Source organism: Geotrypetes seraphini, chromosome 3 (genome assembly GCF_902459505.1).
Source record: "Geotrypetes seraphini chromosome 3, aGeoSer1.1, whole genome shotgun sequence".
NCBI classification, from domain to species: domain Eukaryota; kingdom Metazoa; phylum Chordata; class Amphibia; order Gymnophiona; family Dermophiidae; genus Geotrypetes; species Geotrypetes seraphini.
The window spans coordinates 133841746-133857116 of record NC_047086.1 but is presented as its reverse complement, the minus strand read 5'-3'; the positions used below and the strand labels follow the sequence as shown (position 1 = coordinate 133857116).

The window sequence follows — 15371 nt, the reverse complement described above, 5'->3', positions numbered from 1 at the left end:
ATAAACTGGTTTGATTCCTCAGTAGAGACCAAAAACCAATAGTTTTCCTAAGATTTCAGCCTGGAATCTATCAGGGTGAATCCATGTCAGTGTCTGTGCCTGCAGCTGCAGATACCCTGACTTTAGATTCTGGAGAAAGAGCACAGAAATTAAACACCTCCCCCTGAAAAGTGTATGAACTCTTATCACACACTTTCTGACTTCATAGCTGGGATATGTGTGTTCACGGACTCCTCTTTGTAAGGGAGAGGGAGTGTGTAGACTTCATTTCATTTAATAAGTTAAAGCTAAGATTAAAACAAGAATGTAGCTGTAAAAGCTTATTTCACTAAAATTGGTGTCCTAAAATATGTTCTGAACCTTAAATTACTTTCACAATAACTTGCTTTAAAAAACACCCTGGGCACTACAGCCCTCTTCAGAAAGTACATTTAGTAGTTTTTAAATGAAACTTATTTTAAGCACTTTTGGATTAGATTCACTGCTCATCTAATTACTCTGAATGCCGAATCATGCAATTGTTCCCTGTAGACAGGTTTTGGGGGTTTTTTTGCTATGGATTCATATTGCTGAATCTCTCCTGCTATGGAAAAAGCCTACCTTTATATCCTACTAGTGGCTAGGTAAAATTTAAATACAATTGACACAAGAAACAGAGAGTAGGTTTAAATGGTCAATATTCTCAATGGAGAAGGGTAAATAGTGGGGTTCCCCAGGGATCTGTGCTGGGACTGTTGCTTTTTAACATATTTATCAATAATAAAAAACATAAAACATAAAAGCAATTTCTAGACCGCATAACCGTTAAGTTCTATGCGGTTAACAAAAGGTAAATAATAAGACTACAAATGGATGAAGGATCTTGAAAGTCTGTTGTTAATTACACAAATATTTGGAGAACGAATACGTTTTTAATTGTTTCTTAAAATGTAAATAAGAAGCAGAAGATAATAATAGATGTATAAACGCCTTACCCCAAGTGGCGGCTTGAAAGGAAAGTGTGCGCTCATGATATTTTTTAAAATTTACAACCTGAAACAGATGGAAATGTGAAAAGAGGATGAATTTTACGAGGACAGCTTTGTGTTGATATACGAGTAAAAAGATTCAACCAGATATTGCGGAACTTGACCTAAAGAACTTTATAGTAAAGGCAGCCCAATTTAAAGATGATACGTGTCTCCTCTGGCAACCAGAGCAAATCCTGGTAGAAAAGTGTAATATGGTCATACTTTAAACCAAAAATAAATCTGACCACAGCGTTTTGGACAATTCTTAGTCTGGAAATGTTCTTTTCAGTACCTGCAAGATAAACTATATTGCAGTAATCCAGTTGACTTAAGACCAAGGATTGAACCAACATTTTAAATGCAGGAAGGTCAAAAAATGCCCTCTGTGTACAATTTCCATAATGTATTAAACCCCTTTCGTATAAGAGTCCACTTGATTCTTCATAGATAAATTACAATCAAGAATCACCCCCAAGATTTTAATAGAGGAGTGAATAGGGTGCACCATAGATCGTATAGTCATGCTCTCCTTTGCGAGGAGATGCACAAAAAGAACTTGGTTTTATCGGGGTTTAATTTCAATTTATATTCCTTCATCCAGAGATAGGAATAATTAGTGACATAAATTTGCTGATGACACAAAGTTGTTCAAAGTGGTTAAATTGCAAGAGGATTGTGAAAAATTGCAAGAGGACACTGGGAGACTGGGCATCAAAATGGCAGATGACATTTAACGTTTAAGTGATGCATGTGGGAAAGAGGAACCTTAACTATAGCTACGTGATGCTGGGTTCTGTGTTAGGAGTCACTGCTCAGGAAAAAGATCTAGGTGTCATCGTTGAGGATATGTTGAAAGCCTCAGCTCAATGGGTGGTGGCTCAGAAAGCAAATAGAATGTTAGGAATTATCAGGAAAGGAATGGAAAACAAAGATGAAAATGTTATAATGCCCTTGTATCACTCTATGGTACTGCCACACCTAAAATACTGTGTACAGTTTTGGTTGCCATATCTCAAAGAAGATATAGTGGAATTAGAAAAGATACAGAGAAGGATGATGAAAATGATCAAAGGGATGGGACAACTTCCCTATGAGGAGAGGCTAAAGCGGCTAGGGCTCTTCAGCTTGGAGAAGAGGGCTCAGAGGTGATATGATAGAGGTCTATAAAATACTGAGTGGAGTGGAAAGGGTAGACGTGAATTGCTTGTTCACTCTTTCCAAAAATACTAGGACGGGGGACATGCGATGAAACTACTGAGTAGTAGATTTAAAACAAACCAGAGAAAATATTTCTTCATAGAATGTGTAATTAAACTCTGGAATTTGTTGATGGAGAATGTGGTAAAGTCAGTTAGCTTAGCAGAGTTTATAAAAGGTTTGGATAATTTCCTAAAAGAGAAGTTCATAGGCCATTATTGAGATAGCTTGGGGAAATCAACATCAAAAACAAGGAAATAAGCCCCATGAAAAGCTAACAATAAAATAAAGTGGGGAAGGAACCATTAACATCAATCAGAGATAAGACAAAATTTATTTCAACAAAATAAAATAGTTAAAACCAATCAGTGTAGCAGAACCAACACGGTCTGTAATTTGGCTTAAACCCCCCTAAGGGGCTACAATTTGCATCCAGTAGATGGCGATCTTGTAACATCAAAAACTATTAAAAGCGTATGATGTGGAGCATTAGGATAAACATTTCCAATGCAAAGTTCACATATTCATGGTTCCCATATGGAGACGTTGTGGCTAAGCAAACTGCTTATTCCTAGGATAAGCAGCATAAAATCTGTTTTATAAGCTTTGCTTGTTGGCAAAATTAAAACTAATGCAATCTTCTGATGATTTCAGAGCAATTTTGCAGAGTTTTGTTTGGCTAAACTGATTAGGTAAACCCAAGAGCAGAGCATTACAATAAACATCTTCTAAGGGCTCTTCAAATAGTACAAAATTTAGCTGCTATATTATTAACTGGTACATCAAAAAATCAACTTATAACTCCAATTCTTTGTACATTACATTGCCTCCCTATGCTTCAAGGAGTCAAATTTTAAGATTCTATTTTTGATTCATAAACTGTTATAAAATAATATTTCTTCTTTGACATCTATCTTGAAAATAAATAGACTTGTGAGGGTACTTGGCTCAGATTGATCTCAACTGCAGTCAATTCCTGCAGGCAATAAAATTCATTCTGTTGAGAACAGATACTGTACATTTGCAATTGCAGGGCCTGTCATATGGAATCAGCTGTCTGTCACTTTAAGGTTCTTGGCACCACTGTATTTAAAAAGCATCTGAAGGCTTTCTTTTTTATTGGAGCAGCCTATACACATTTGAAAGATGTAATTGGTTGACTTGACCTAGCACAGCTAAATAGGTTAGAATAGTGGTTCCCAAACCAGGACCTGGAGGCACCCCAGCCAGTCAGTTTTCAGGATATCCATAATGAATATTCCTCACAAATATTTACATGCAGTGGAGGCAGTGCAAGCAAATCTCTCTCATGAATATTCACTGTAAATATCATGAAAACCTGACTGGCTGGGAACCACTGACGCTTAACACCTAACCATCCCAATTCTTTAACCGGTGTCCATGTCACAGGTGCCGGTTAGAGAATCCCGTTGCGCTAAGCTGATTATGACAAAGGAATCTCCCTGCTGCAATCAGCTCAGCAGCCACAGCAGGAACCCCCCCCCCCCCAGTTGTGAATTCGGCTGGCAGGAGGAATGCCCCATCCTTCCCGCTGGAAACCCTGAAGACCCCCCCCCCCCCCCCAAATGTCCACAGCAGGAGGAGTGCCCAATTCCTCCTGCTGCCATCTCCACAAGATCACCAACAGGAGGGATACCCAGTGCCTCCTTCTGGAACTCCCCCCCCCCCCCCCCGAAGATCCCCAGTCCCTCCTGCCAGAAAACTCCCCCCCACAAAGATCAATGGTAGGAGGGATGCCCAGTCCCTCTTGCTGGACCCCCTTCCCAAAGATCAATGGAAGGAGGGATGCCCACTGCTGGAACCCCCCCTGAATACTTTCCCCCACTCTCACAACCCCAAGCCTACCCGGATCCTCCCACATCTTTTTCTTGTAGGCCGGCCGAAGGGATGCTTTTTCCCTCTGGCCGACGGGCCCGCCTCCACAGAATGAATATAAGAACATAAAAATAGCCTTACTGGGTCAGACCAATGGTCCATCAAGCTCAGTAGCCCGTTCTCACAGTGGTCAATCCAGGTCACTAGTACCTGGCTAAAACCCAAGGAGTAGCAACATTCCATGCTACTAATACAGGGCAAGCAGTGGCTTCACCCATGTCTTTCTCAATAACAGACTATGGACTTTTCTTCCAGGAACTTATCCAAACCTTTCTTAAAACCATCTACGCTATCTGCTCTTACCATATCCTCTGGCATTCCAGAGTTTAACTATTCTCTGAGTGAAAAAATATTTCCTCCTATTGGTTTTAAAAGTATTTCCCTGCATTTTCATCAGTGTCCCCTAGTCTTTGTAATTTTTGATGGAGTGAAAAATCCGTTATGCTTTTTTCAGATGCACTCTGACATTTATAGGGGAAAGTACAACTGTCAGGGACTAATGTCTAGTTCTCAGCCAATTACAAAGCTTTCAGTTCCTTGTGGTTTCCCTAGCTAATCAGGCTGTAAAAATCTAGACATGGAGAACAAGCTAAGCAATATAAACCCATAAGGACACTTCATTGTAACATTTCTCCAGAGAATTCATGGAATTGATGGCTGTGTTGGGCAGTGTTTGTACATTCTTCTGTTTTTGCTCTCTTAGGAGAGTTTACAAAGGATGTTCTGTCATTTCAGGCCCGCTGCACATTGCACTAATGCAAACAGCATCTGTCGAGTTTCACTTTCCTAGAAACCAAATAGGAATCGATCAAATTAATCAGCCAGTTTGAGAAGATGGGAGGTGATGTGGCATAAGTTGGAACAGAGGGGATGCAAGAGAGGATTGAAAAGAAGGAACATGGTGGTGAATGGAAGGGAGGCAGAATATTGGCCTCTTTTACAAAGCCGCGGTAGCGCTACGCTGCGCTAACGGCCCCAAAGCCCATAGAAATTTAAAGGGCTTCGGGGCTGTTGCAGTGCGGCTTTGTAAAAGAGGCAGTATATCATCATAGACTGATGAGATGCAGTTCTATGGGTGCACAGCATTGAAATTGATAGCAATTACGTGCATAGTATCCAGCAATTTATGAAAACTGATTTATATAGTTTAGTTCCTCATTAAACAGTTCTAGAGGCAAAAATATAGAGCCTGATATTCAAGAAAAGTTGGACTCCTAAATTAGGCTCTCTAGATTTATGCCAAACTTAGCAGCCTTAGTCAAAACAAAAAACAAGGGTGAAGAATAACTTCTTCAATTAGGTGAGGGTGATCAAACTTCAATATACACAAACTTACAAGTCACTTCCCTATGTCTCTCAATAATCCCGAAAGCAACGTCAAAAAGACGAGGCACTCCCAATAGCTTTGTCTTTTTGAACTTGTTTTAAAGATTTTTAAGAGACCCAGCCACCATTTCCAGTTATAAGTGATTGAAAAATGTCCTTCTTTGGTTCCCCGAAGCGGTGGGACGTCAGAACCTTAAAGCAGATACGTGTAATACTTATCTTTTGTAAATCCATGTTTACATTGAAGAAGTTGACTGTCTAGTACAGCTGTGGAAGCATAGGCCATGATTGGGGGGTGAGGCGATGGGCTCCTTTTACAAAGGTGCGCTAGCGGTTTTAGCGCACGCAGGCCGCTACCGCCTCCTTTTAAGCAGGCGGTAATTTTTCGGCTAGCGCGCACTGATCTTGTGGCCTGCGCTAAAAATGCTAGCGCACGTTAGTAAAAGCAGCCCTAGATTTTAGGTCATTGGCCTCAGGGTCTCTGAGCATATACTTTCTTTATATTTTAAATTGAGAGAAAAGTGCTAAGCATTTAAATTTATTGCTAATGACATAGGAGTGACTTGTATTTTTTGTGTAAATTTAGCAGCCTTGGCTGAAAATTCACCTTAACTTTCCCTTGAAGCTCCTACATTATCAGGCTGCATTAGGGCAATAACTCACATTATTTGTCCCTTAACATGACTTAAAGAGCAGTAATGCATAAGAACATAAAGAATTGCCGCTGCTGGGTCAGACTAGTGGTCCATCGTGCCCAGCAGTCTGCTCCCGCGACAGCCTCCAGGTCAAAGACCAGTGCCCTAACTGAGACCAGCCCTACCTGCGTACATTCTGGTTCAACAGGACGTTGCCTAACTTTGTCTTGAATCCCTGGAGGGTGTTTTCCCCTATAACAGCCTCCGGAAGAGCGTTCCAGTTTTCCATCACTCTCTGGGTAAAGAAGAACTTCCTTACGTTTGTACGGAATCTATCCCCTTTTAACTTTAGAGAGTGCCCTCTCGTTCTCCCTACCTTGGAGTGGGTGAACAATCTGTCTTTATCTGCTAAGTCTATTCCCTTCAGTACCTTGAATGTTTCAATCACGTCCCCTCTCAATCTCCTCTGTTCGAGCGAGAAGAGGCCCAGTTTCTCTAATCTTTCGCTGTACTGCAGCTCCTCCAACCCTAGCATGGCATTATCTAAGAAGTTAGTAAGGAGATGTACAACATACAAATGCAAGTAAAGCAGGTCATTATTATGTAAATGCATGATACAGCCTGTACAATAGCACCAGCTTTTATTTTAGAGCTCGGAACCATTGCTCCTGCACTGACCATTACTAGAAACATGATGGCAGATAAAGGCCAAATGCCCCACCCAATCTGTCCATCTGCAGCATCCAGTATCCCCTCATCTACCTAAGAAATCCCACATGCCTGTTCAGAGACAGTCTTTGTCTCCACCACCTCTACTGGGAGACTGTTCCACACATCTGCATCCCTTTCTGTAAAAAAAAAAAGTATTTAATTAGATTAATAATAATAACAACTTTATTCTTCTACACCACCATAGTCATATGACTTCTAGGTGGTTCACACTGAAGAGAGCTGGACAATCAGCGAATTACAAAATGCAAATAGTGAAAGTACAACATATAACACAAGAAATAGACAGAAGGAAAATATAAATTTAGTGTGGCTTCTGTTTAGGAGATAAATCTGTCAAACAGTACTGTTGTAATTTCTTTCCAAAAGCCTATCACCTCCTAACCTCTAGAGTTTCCTTTCAGTTGAAAGAGACTCGCCTCATGTCTATTTATGCAACATAGGTATTTAAACTTCTCTATCTCCCCTCTCCCGCCTTTCCTCCAAATTATACATATTGAGATCTTTAAGTCTGTCCCTATATGCCTTATGATGAAGACCACTGATCATTTTAGCTCCATCCTGTTTATATCTTCAGAATTGTACAATACTCTAAATAAGGTCTCACCAGAGTCTTATACAGGGGCATCAATGCCTCCTTTTTTCTACTGGTCATTCTCCGTATGTACCCAAGCATCCTTCTAGCTTTCACCGTTGTCTTTTCACCTTAAGATCATCATATACCAAAGTCCTGCTCCTCTTTCATGCACAAAATTCTTCACACCCTTAACTGTACCATTCCTCAGGTTTCTGCAGTCCAAATGCATGACCTTGTATTTCTTAGCATTAAATCTTAGCTGCCAAATTTCAGACCATTCCTCAAGCAATATAGTACCATCAGTCATCATGTACAGCTAGATAAAAAGTCTTGGGCATAATACATTATTTACTTTTGGTAGACAATTCATTTCACTTGGTAAATGTTAGGGGCCACCTGTTCTTACTGATTGGCTGAGTCGCTGGATCAATTTCTGATTGAGGTAAATAGAAAAATAGTATAACGTAGCAGTGGGGAAGAGGCCTGTGAAATGCAATGTGTGTTTCTTTTTTTGTATTCTGCAGGTATTGTGGGTACATCCCCAACAGATTGTATACTTATGGCGATACCATTGGAAATGCCGGCCTGAAATACTTCCAAGATTTTCGCTCTGCTGCCCTGAATTCCAGCAAAAGCCCATACTACCAGGGGGGACATTTTCCTACCCTTTACTCAAACAACCCTGACCTTGTTATAGGTAACAGATCACGGGGATTGGACAGATGGCTGCACACCCCAAACTGGTACAGGTTTAATGTGGATTTTGACCGGATGGAAGAGCTGAATGAGTTTTATAAGGTGAGCAACCGGTCAAATTGTGGTAATCAGTTGAGTATCTGTAAGATGGCAAGCCAGTGATTTAGGAGCCATCGTCCTCAAGTCAATTTTCAGCTGTTTATGCTGTGCACCTTATAGATATTTATCTAATTTTCATTTTGCCTCCAAATTAAGAATCACTCAACACAAAAGGAACATTTGAAAACACTAGCAAAATTCCATGCTTTATTTCCCACATTGAGGCAGCTGTGAACCATTTTGCTTGGAAATGTGTGCACAGTAGTAGAGAATAACACGGGGACAAATTTGTCCCTGTCCCCACAGGAACTCATTCCCCATCCCGTCCCCGCGAGTTTTGTCACTGTCCTATTCCTGTCCCATTCCTGTAAGCTCTGCTTTCACTGCACGAGCTTTGAACACATGATTTTAAAGTGTTTGTGGCTTGTGCAGATGAAGACAGAGCATGTAGAAATGGGGCAAGGACTGGAAAAGAATTTGCCAGGACGGGATGGGAAAAAGTTCCCATGGGGACGGGGAAAAATTTTGTCCCTGTGTCATTTTCTACACAGTAGCTCATTATTGTGCAATTGGAATAGTACAGCTTAAAGTAAACACTGCAGGCTGCATAATTCTGGGAAATATAACTAACCCTCAAGAGGTGTTGTTTAACACAGGAGATCCTTTCACTAACACAGGAAAGGTGACCCATAGGCAAAGTCGAGCTTACATGTTGACGTTTCTCTTTTAGGTCTACTTGTTTTAAAATAAAGTTCTAGAGCAGGGGTAGGGAACTCCGGTCCTCAAAAGCCATATTCCAGTCGGGTGTTCAGGATTTCCCCAATGAATATTGTCACCGACGGTCTCAGGGCAATGGGTCCAGGACCGCCGGGACAAGGGATGGCTCTTGTGTGCCGCTGCAGGTGACACAAGGAAAAAGAAAAGAAGGTTTAGCAAAAGGAGCCACAACCAAACCAGGTAAGTAAAAATCAAAACCAGGACTGGATTTATTCCTCAGAACAAAATAAACAGGTTGCTTCACTCATTTGTTCTTATACCAGTCCTCAAATAAGCAAAAATAAACTTTGTCAGGATTCCGAATTAAACAATAAAGTCCCAAAAACATTAGGGTTGGAATGACTAAATAGTCTCAAAGTTGTAAAAGGTCATTAAGGGGTTTTGAACCCATAAACCAGGAACCTTATCTTTAAGCAAAAATGGGCTCTTCATGTAATCAAGAGTTCCAGCTTGTAAAGTTCCATCAAAACAAAATAATTCAAAAAGAAACAGTCTTTACTCCTATCTGGAAGACTTTGGCTTGTATCAGTGCAACGGCACTGATCACTCCAGCAGCAGAAGTGCTGGGACAGTTGGTGTGCTCCATGTGGTGATATACTGCCAACAATTAAGCCCTCAATCTCACCTCATAAATGTGGGGCATACCCCACCACCTTAGCTTGCAAACAGTCACCCTTCCAAAAGGAAGAAAAAGAAAACTTTAAACCAAGACAGCATAAGTCCAGCACAGCTATTGACAAAAATCCTGTCCTGCTTCAGGCACAGCAGAATTAACAAAGAGCAACTTCAAAAATAGTCCCAACAGCAAACACAGTTATTTGTAATCCAACTAGGCCTTTCCAACACTTGCCTTAACCCAGCACAGCTCCATGGGTTGGACTCCGTTGTGCATCTCAGCAATTGGCTCCGGATCCAGTTCCATGGCTTGTGAGACTTCAGGTGGGTCGGTAGGTAGCTCTGCCCCGGCTTCTGTAAACTCCATACATTCTGGCAATGGATGGCCCTGCAGAGCTACCAGCCCTGAGCTTTGCAGCTGCTGCTGTCCCCAGCTTCTTCCTCTCTCCCTCTCTAGCAACTCAGAACTCTGGTTTAGGAGCTGGCAGCCACGCCCCAAACCCTCAGGTGTAGAGGATATCCGGTTAGTTCCTCTGGGATAGCGTGGGGAAGGGGAAAACTACAACTTAGCCCCCAGGCTCCCCCTACTGGAGACAGAAGAAAAGTCAGGTAAAATGCCAAACTGAGTTTTAACCTGCGCAGGCAGAGAACTGTATGCTCTTGAAAGGGGTCTAATTCTTGGGCCAGACCTAGCAGGCACAGTCTGCATATCACAATATGCATAAGATCTATTTGCATGCACTGCTTTCAATGCATATTCATTGGGAAAATCCTGAAAACCTGACTGGAATACGGCTCTCGAGGACAGGAGTTCCCTACCCCTGTTCTAGAGCAATCCTTCTCATATAGAACATAGGAATAGTCTTACTGGGTCAGACCTATGGTCCATCAAGCCCAGTAGCCCATTCTCACGGTGGTCAATCCAGGTCACTAGTACCTGGCCAAAACTCAAGGAGTAGCTATATTCCATGCTACCAATACAGGGCAAGCAGCGGCTTTCCCCATGTCTTTCTTAATAACAGACTATGGACCTTTCCTCCAGGAACTTGTCCAAACCTTCCTTAAAACCAGCTACGTTATCCGCTCTTACTTCAGAACTGTCTCCCTGTTTTGGTATAGCAATGCTTTTAAAAGTTTTCTGAATCTGAGAGTGGTAAAAAAATCACGGTGTTAATGGTAGTTGATTCCAGCATTTTGCTAATTGATATTGAACATAAGAATAGCCTTACTGGTCCATCAAGCCCAGTAGCATGTTCTCATGGTGGCCAATCCAGGTCACAAGTACCTGGCCAATACCCAAGGAGTAGCAATATTCCATGCTACTGATCCAGGGCAAGCAGTGGCTTCCCCCCCTGTCTTTCTCAATAATAGACTATAGACTTTTCCTCCAGGAACTTGTCCAAACCTTTCTTAAAATCAGCTACATTATCCGCTCTTACCACAATCTCTGGCAATGCGATCCAGAGCTTAACTATTCTCTGAGTGAAAAAAAATTTCCTCCTATTGGTTTTAAAAGTATTTCCCTGTAACTTCATCGAGTGTCCTAACCTAGTCTTTATAATTATTGACGGAGTGAAAAATCGATCCACTTGTTCCCATTCTACTCCACTCAGGATTTTGTAGACTTCAATCATATCTCTCCTCAGCCATCTCCTTTCCAAGCTGAAGAGCCCTAACCGTTTTAGTCCCTACCCTCTGTTTTCTATCTGATAACCAATTCTTAATCCACAACTGAACTTTGCCACCTATCCCGTGACACTTTAATTTTCTCAGGAGCCTCTTGTGAGGAAGTTTATCAAAAGCTTTCTGAAAATCTAAATATACTATATCAACCGGCTCACCTTTATCCACATGTTTATTCAGAAGAAATTGTCCAAACCAGGAAATTGTCCAAACCTTTCTTAAAACCAGCTATGCTATCCGCTCTTAACACAACCTCTGGCATATGTTCCAGAGCTTAATTACTCTCTAAATGAAAAAACATTTCTTCCTATTGGTTTTAAAAGTATTTCCCTGTAACTTCATCAAGTGTCCCCTACTTTTTGTAATTTTTGATGGAGTGAAAAATCGATCCACTTGAACCCGTTCTCCTCCACTCAGGATTTTGTAGACTTCAATTATATCTTCCCTCAGCCGTCTCTTTTCCAAGCTGAAGAGCCCTAACCTTTTTAGTTCTTCCTCATACGAGAGGAGATCCATCCCCTTTATCATCTTGGTCACTCTTCTTTTAATCTTTTCTAGTGCCGCTATATCTTTCTTGAGACAAGGAGACCAGAGTTGAACGCAATACTCCAGATGAAGTTGCACCATGGAGCAATACACGGGTATTATAACATTCTTAGTCTTGTTAACCATCCATTTTTTAATAATTTCTAGCATCTTGTTTGCTTTTTTGGCCGCCGCTGCACATTGAGAGGAAGGTTTCATCGTATTGTCTACGACACTCAGATCCTTTACTTGCGCACTAGGTGGACCCCCAACATCTGGTAACTGTGATTCGGTTTATTCTTCCCAATGTGCATCACTTTGAATTTGTCCACATTAAATGTCACCTGCCACTTGGACGCCCAGTTTTCCAGTTTCCTAAGGTCTACCTGCAATTTTTCACAATCCGCATGCGTTTAACAACTTTGAACAGTTTAGTGTCATCTGCAAATTTAATCACCTCACTCGTCGTTGCAATTTCCAAATCATTTATAAATAAGTTAAATAGCACCGGTCCCAGTACAGACCCCTGCGGCACTCCACTCTTTACTCTCCTCCATTGAGAAAAATGACCATTTAACCCTACCCTCTATTTCTATCTGATAACTAATTCCTAATCCACAACTGCACTTTGCCACCTATCCCATTGGATGGATAAGGTCATGTTCCTGATAGACTTTATATTATTGCATGCTGGGAATTGTAAGTAGAAAAGATTTCTGGTGGAATATCCGTTGGATGCGCCCTAGAGTAGGATGGCCAACTCTGTTAGGTAGTTGGGAGCATTCCCTGTTAGGATCTTAAAGGCAGTAATGCCTAATTTAAACATGATCCTTGTGATTATGGGCAGCCAATGAAGTTTTATATAGTAGGACTGTAGATGTTCCAATTTTCATAGTCCGTATATGAGTTTTACTTCTGCATTTTGAATTAGTTGTAGATGCAATAGCAACATTTTAGAGCAAAGAACTAATGTTACATTACAGTAGTCTAGTCAAAATAGGATTAGGGATTGCACTAAGATTCGGAAAGCCTCTGTTTTCAATTATTTTCTAATGGATCTTAGCTTTTTTATCACAAGGAAAAATTGTTTTATTATTGATTGTATGTGGCTCTTCATGCATAGGTGGTCATCAATTTCTACTCTTAAGATTTGGGATTGTAGCTCTAGTGGAAAGTCTATGTTGTCTACTGTAATCCTTGGAGTGTAGTGTGGATCAGTTGAGGGTCCTAGTCCAAAGAATTTTTTAAACTTTAGTTTGAGGCGGTGGGTTGAGATAATATTTGCATTTCCAGAAATCCTTGCTGTTTCAGGGATGAGACCCATCAAAGTCAATATTAAAATCTCCTAGCACCGTGAGGTCTTATGACAGTTGCTGATGAAGTCCAATAGTTTCTTCAGAACCTCAGTGGGGGAAGAAGGAGCAAGATTTATAACTAAGATTCCAAAAGCCATATTTTAATTTTAAAAAGATTTTTTTATTTATTTATATACCACTTATAGCCTAAGTGGTTTACATTCAGATACTCAAGAATTTTTCCCTATCTGACCTGGTAGGCTCACATTCTGTCTAATGTATCTGGGGCATTTATTTGTTTCAAATGTCCTTGTGGTCTATCTAGGTTTTTATGCCTATGAAGTTACGTGCCCTTTCTAGTTAGTAAAGACTTCCTCCATAACGGGGCTCTGAGGCTGTTCCTCCTAGACACTTCTGGACTTGTTTAGCTTGCTGTCATTAAAACTATACTTACACAGCCTTTTGGTTATTTTGTTTGGATTAAGTGACTTGCCCAGGGTCACAAGAAGCAAGGGATTTGAACCCACAGCTAGAGAAAATGAATGTAGATGATAATTGAAAAATTAGATTCCCATGGAAAAAGTTGTGCTACTGTTCCCCCTTTTTTAACGAGTCTAGATCCCTGGTAATAGAAGAAATTCATTGGGCAGCAGTTTCCTATAGTGAGAGAATTTCTCTCACCCACATTTCATTAAAGACCAGCATTGAAAGTCCCTCGGTAAGAATTGGATCTTGAATTAACTTGCTGTGTTTCATCAGATTAAGGATTTACATGAAAAGTGCCAGGTTCATGAAAAAAAATAGACTCTTGGAGACAGAGTCCTCATAGAGTCAAAAAACACTGCAAGAGCAGGGATCTATGTTACAGCCCAATCAAGCAATGAAAACTGTGATGATTAAAGATTGTATTAAGGCATAAAGTGGAGAATGTGTTGAGAGAGTGCAAATCTCTGATTGATTAGCTTTCCAAAGACACCTCTTATTATGCCTGGGGATATGTTTTAAAAATATTGTTGTGAAATTCTAAAAGATCCACTTGAATTAATACCACTGCTTGCTTAGCTATATACTCATATTTACTACATGCTAAGATAAGATCTGAGCAGCTGTCTCGGGGCTAGTGTCACAGATGTTCCATTGGATGGCTAAGCTTCATCAGAATTTTCTGAGTTGGAAATGTTAGCCCAGCTACTATGATTGTGTCGTTGACATTATCAGCAAATAGGGGACTAGCTCCAAAGGATCACATCTATGAACTGCAAGGCCGGAATATTTCCTAATGTCACAAGGACCACTCAAAAGAAGGGGAAGCAGGTTTTATTCTTAGCCTGGCATGTTTCAACCAGTGGCGCTGCCTGACCTGAAATTTTGGGTGGGCCCAGAGCTAATATGGGCGGCCACTATACATATAGGCATATCACTAAATAATGCCTTAGAGTGCACTTGATGATGGATTTCTAAGTAAACAGCCTTCCACAACAGCTGTTGATGTCCTGCATCAACATAAACTACATATATACTTAATGGAAACACCAACATTTTAAATATAGTTCTCTGGTCAAGTTTAAGATAGAGTTATGTATTATCACTACTAATGGATAATGGCAAACATCTCAACACACATGACAGTATCCTGCAAAATAGTTATAGCAATGACACATATCCTTCAAATTTTGCTTTATAACAAATGTAAATGCCTGATCAAGTTGTATTCATTACCAGGTAAATTACCTTTGACGTCTTTTTCCTTCCTGTGGCTTTACTGCCTTCTCTCTCTTCTGAAACTGACATTCAGCAGTCGCTAAGTCCAAATTCATGACAGTATTCCTTTCACCCGCCCCCCCTTCTCCTTAGAAAGGAGCAGATGTATCAAGATTTTTCCTTCTCTCTAATAATCCTTTGAAAGAGTCTTACTCTGTGCTAGCAGTTGAGAAGTGTCCTTAGCGGTGTGGAGGATGGAACTGGGCAGACTGGATGACTCTTTTTAGGTTCACTAAAGGAAGAGCACAGGGAGATTTTATTTGTTATATTTTTCCTATAGCAGCAAAGCCACCATGACTTAACATTATTTCCTTTCCTCTTTGCTGTGAGGCCTCTCCTTGGTAAATGCTATCCCTGGCAGGGAAGTGTGGTATTCACCTGTAGCAGCTACTTCACCCTTCAGTTGAGCTACCAGGTACTGATGACCGTCAGACCTTGGCTGCACGCACAGGGATTGGGAGAAGATCCTAGAGCACAGGTAGCAAAGGTCAAAATATGTACAGGGGAAGAAGCAGTTTCTAGAGTAGAACAACATATCAAAATGCATTTG

The 15371-nt window shown here is 40.8% G+C and overlaps 1 protein-coding gene across 1 annotated transcript in view; it reads left to right on the top strand.

The window, feature by feature from the left end:
• The window catches only part of FAM166C (family with sequence similarity 166 member C), a 66517-nt gene that overhangs the window by 11660 nt on the left and 39486 nt on the right, over positions 1-15371 (top strand). The window contains exon 2 of the mRNA XM_033935885.1: positions 7895-8168. Coding sequence (XP_033791776.1) covers positions 7895-8168 — 274 coding nt within the window. The remainder of the gene's footprint in view (positions 1-7894; positions 8169-15371) is intronic.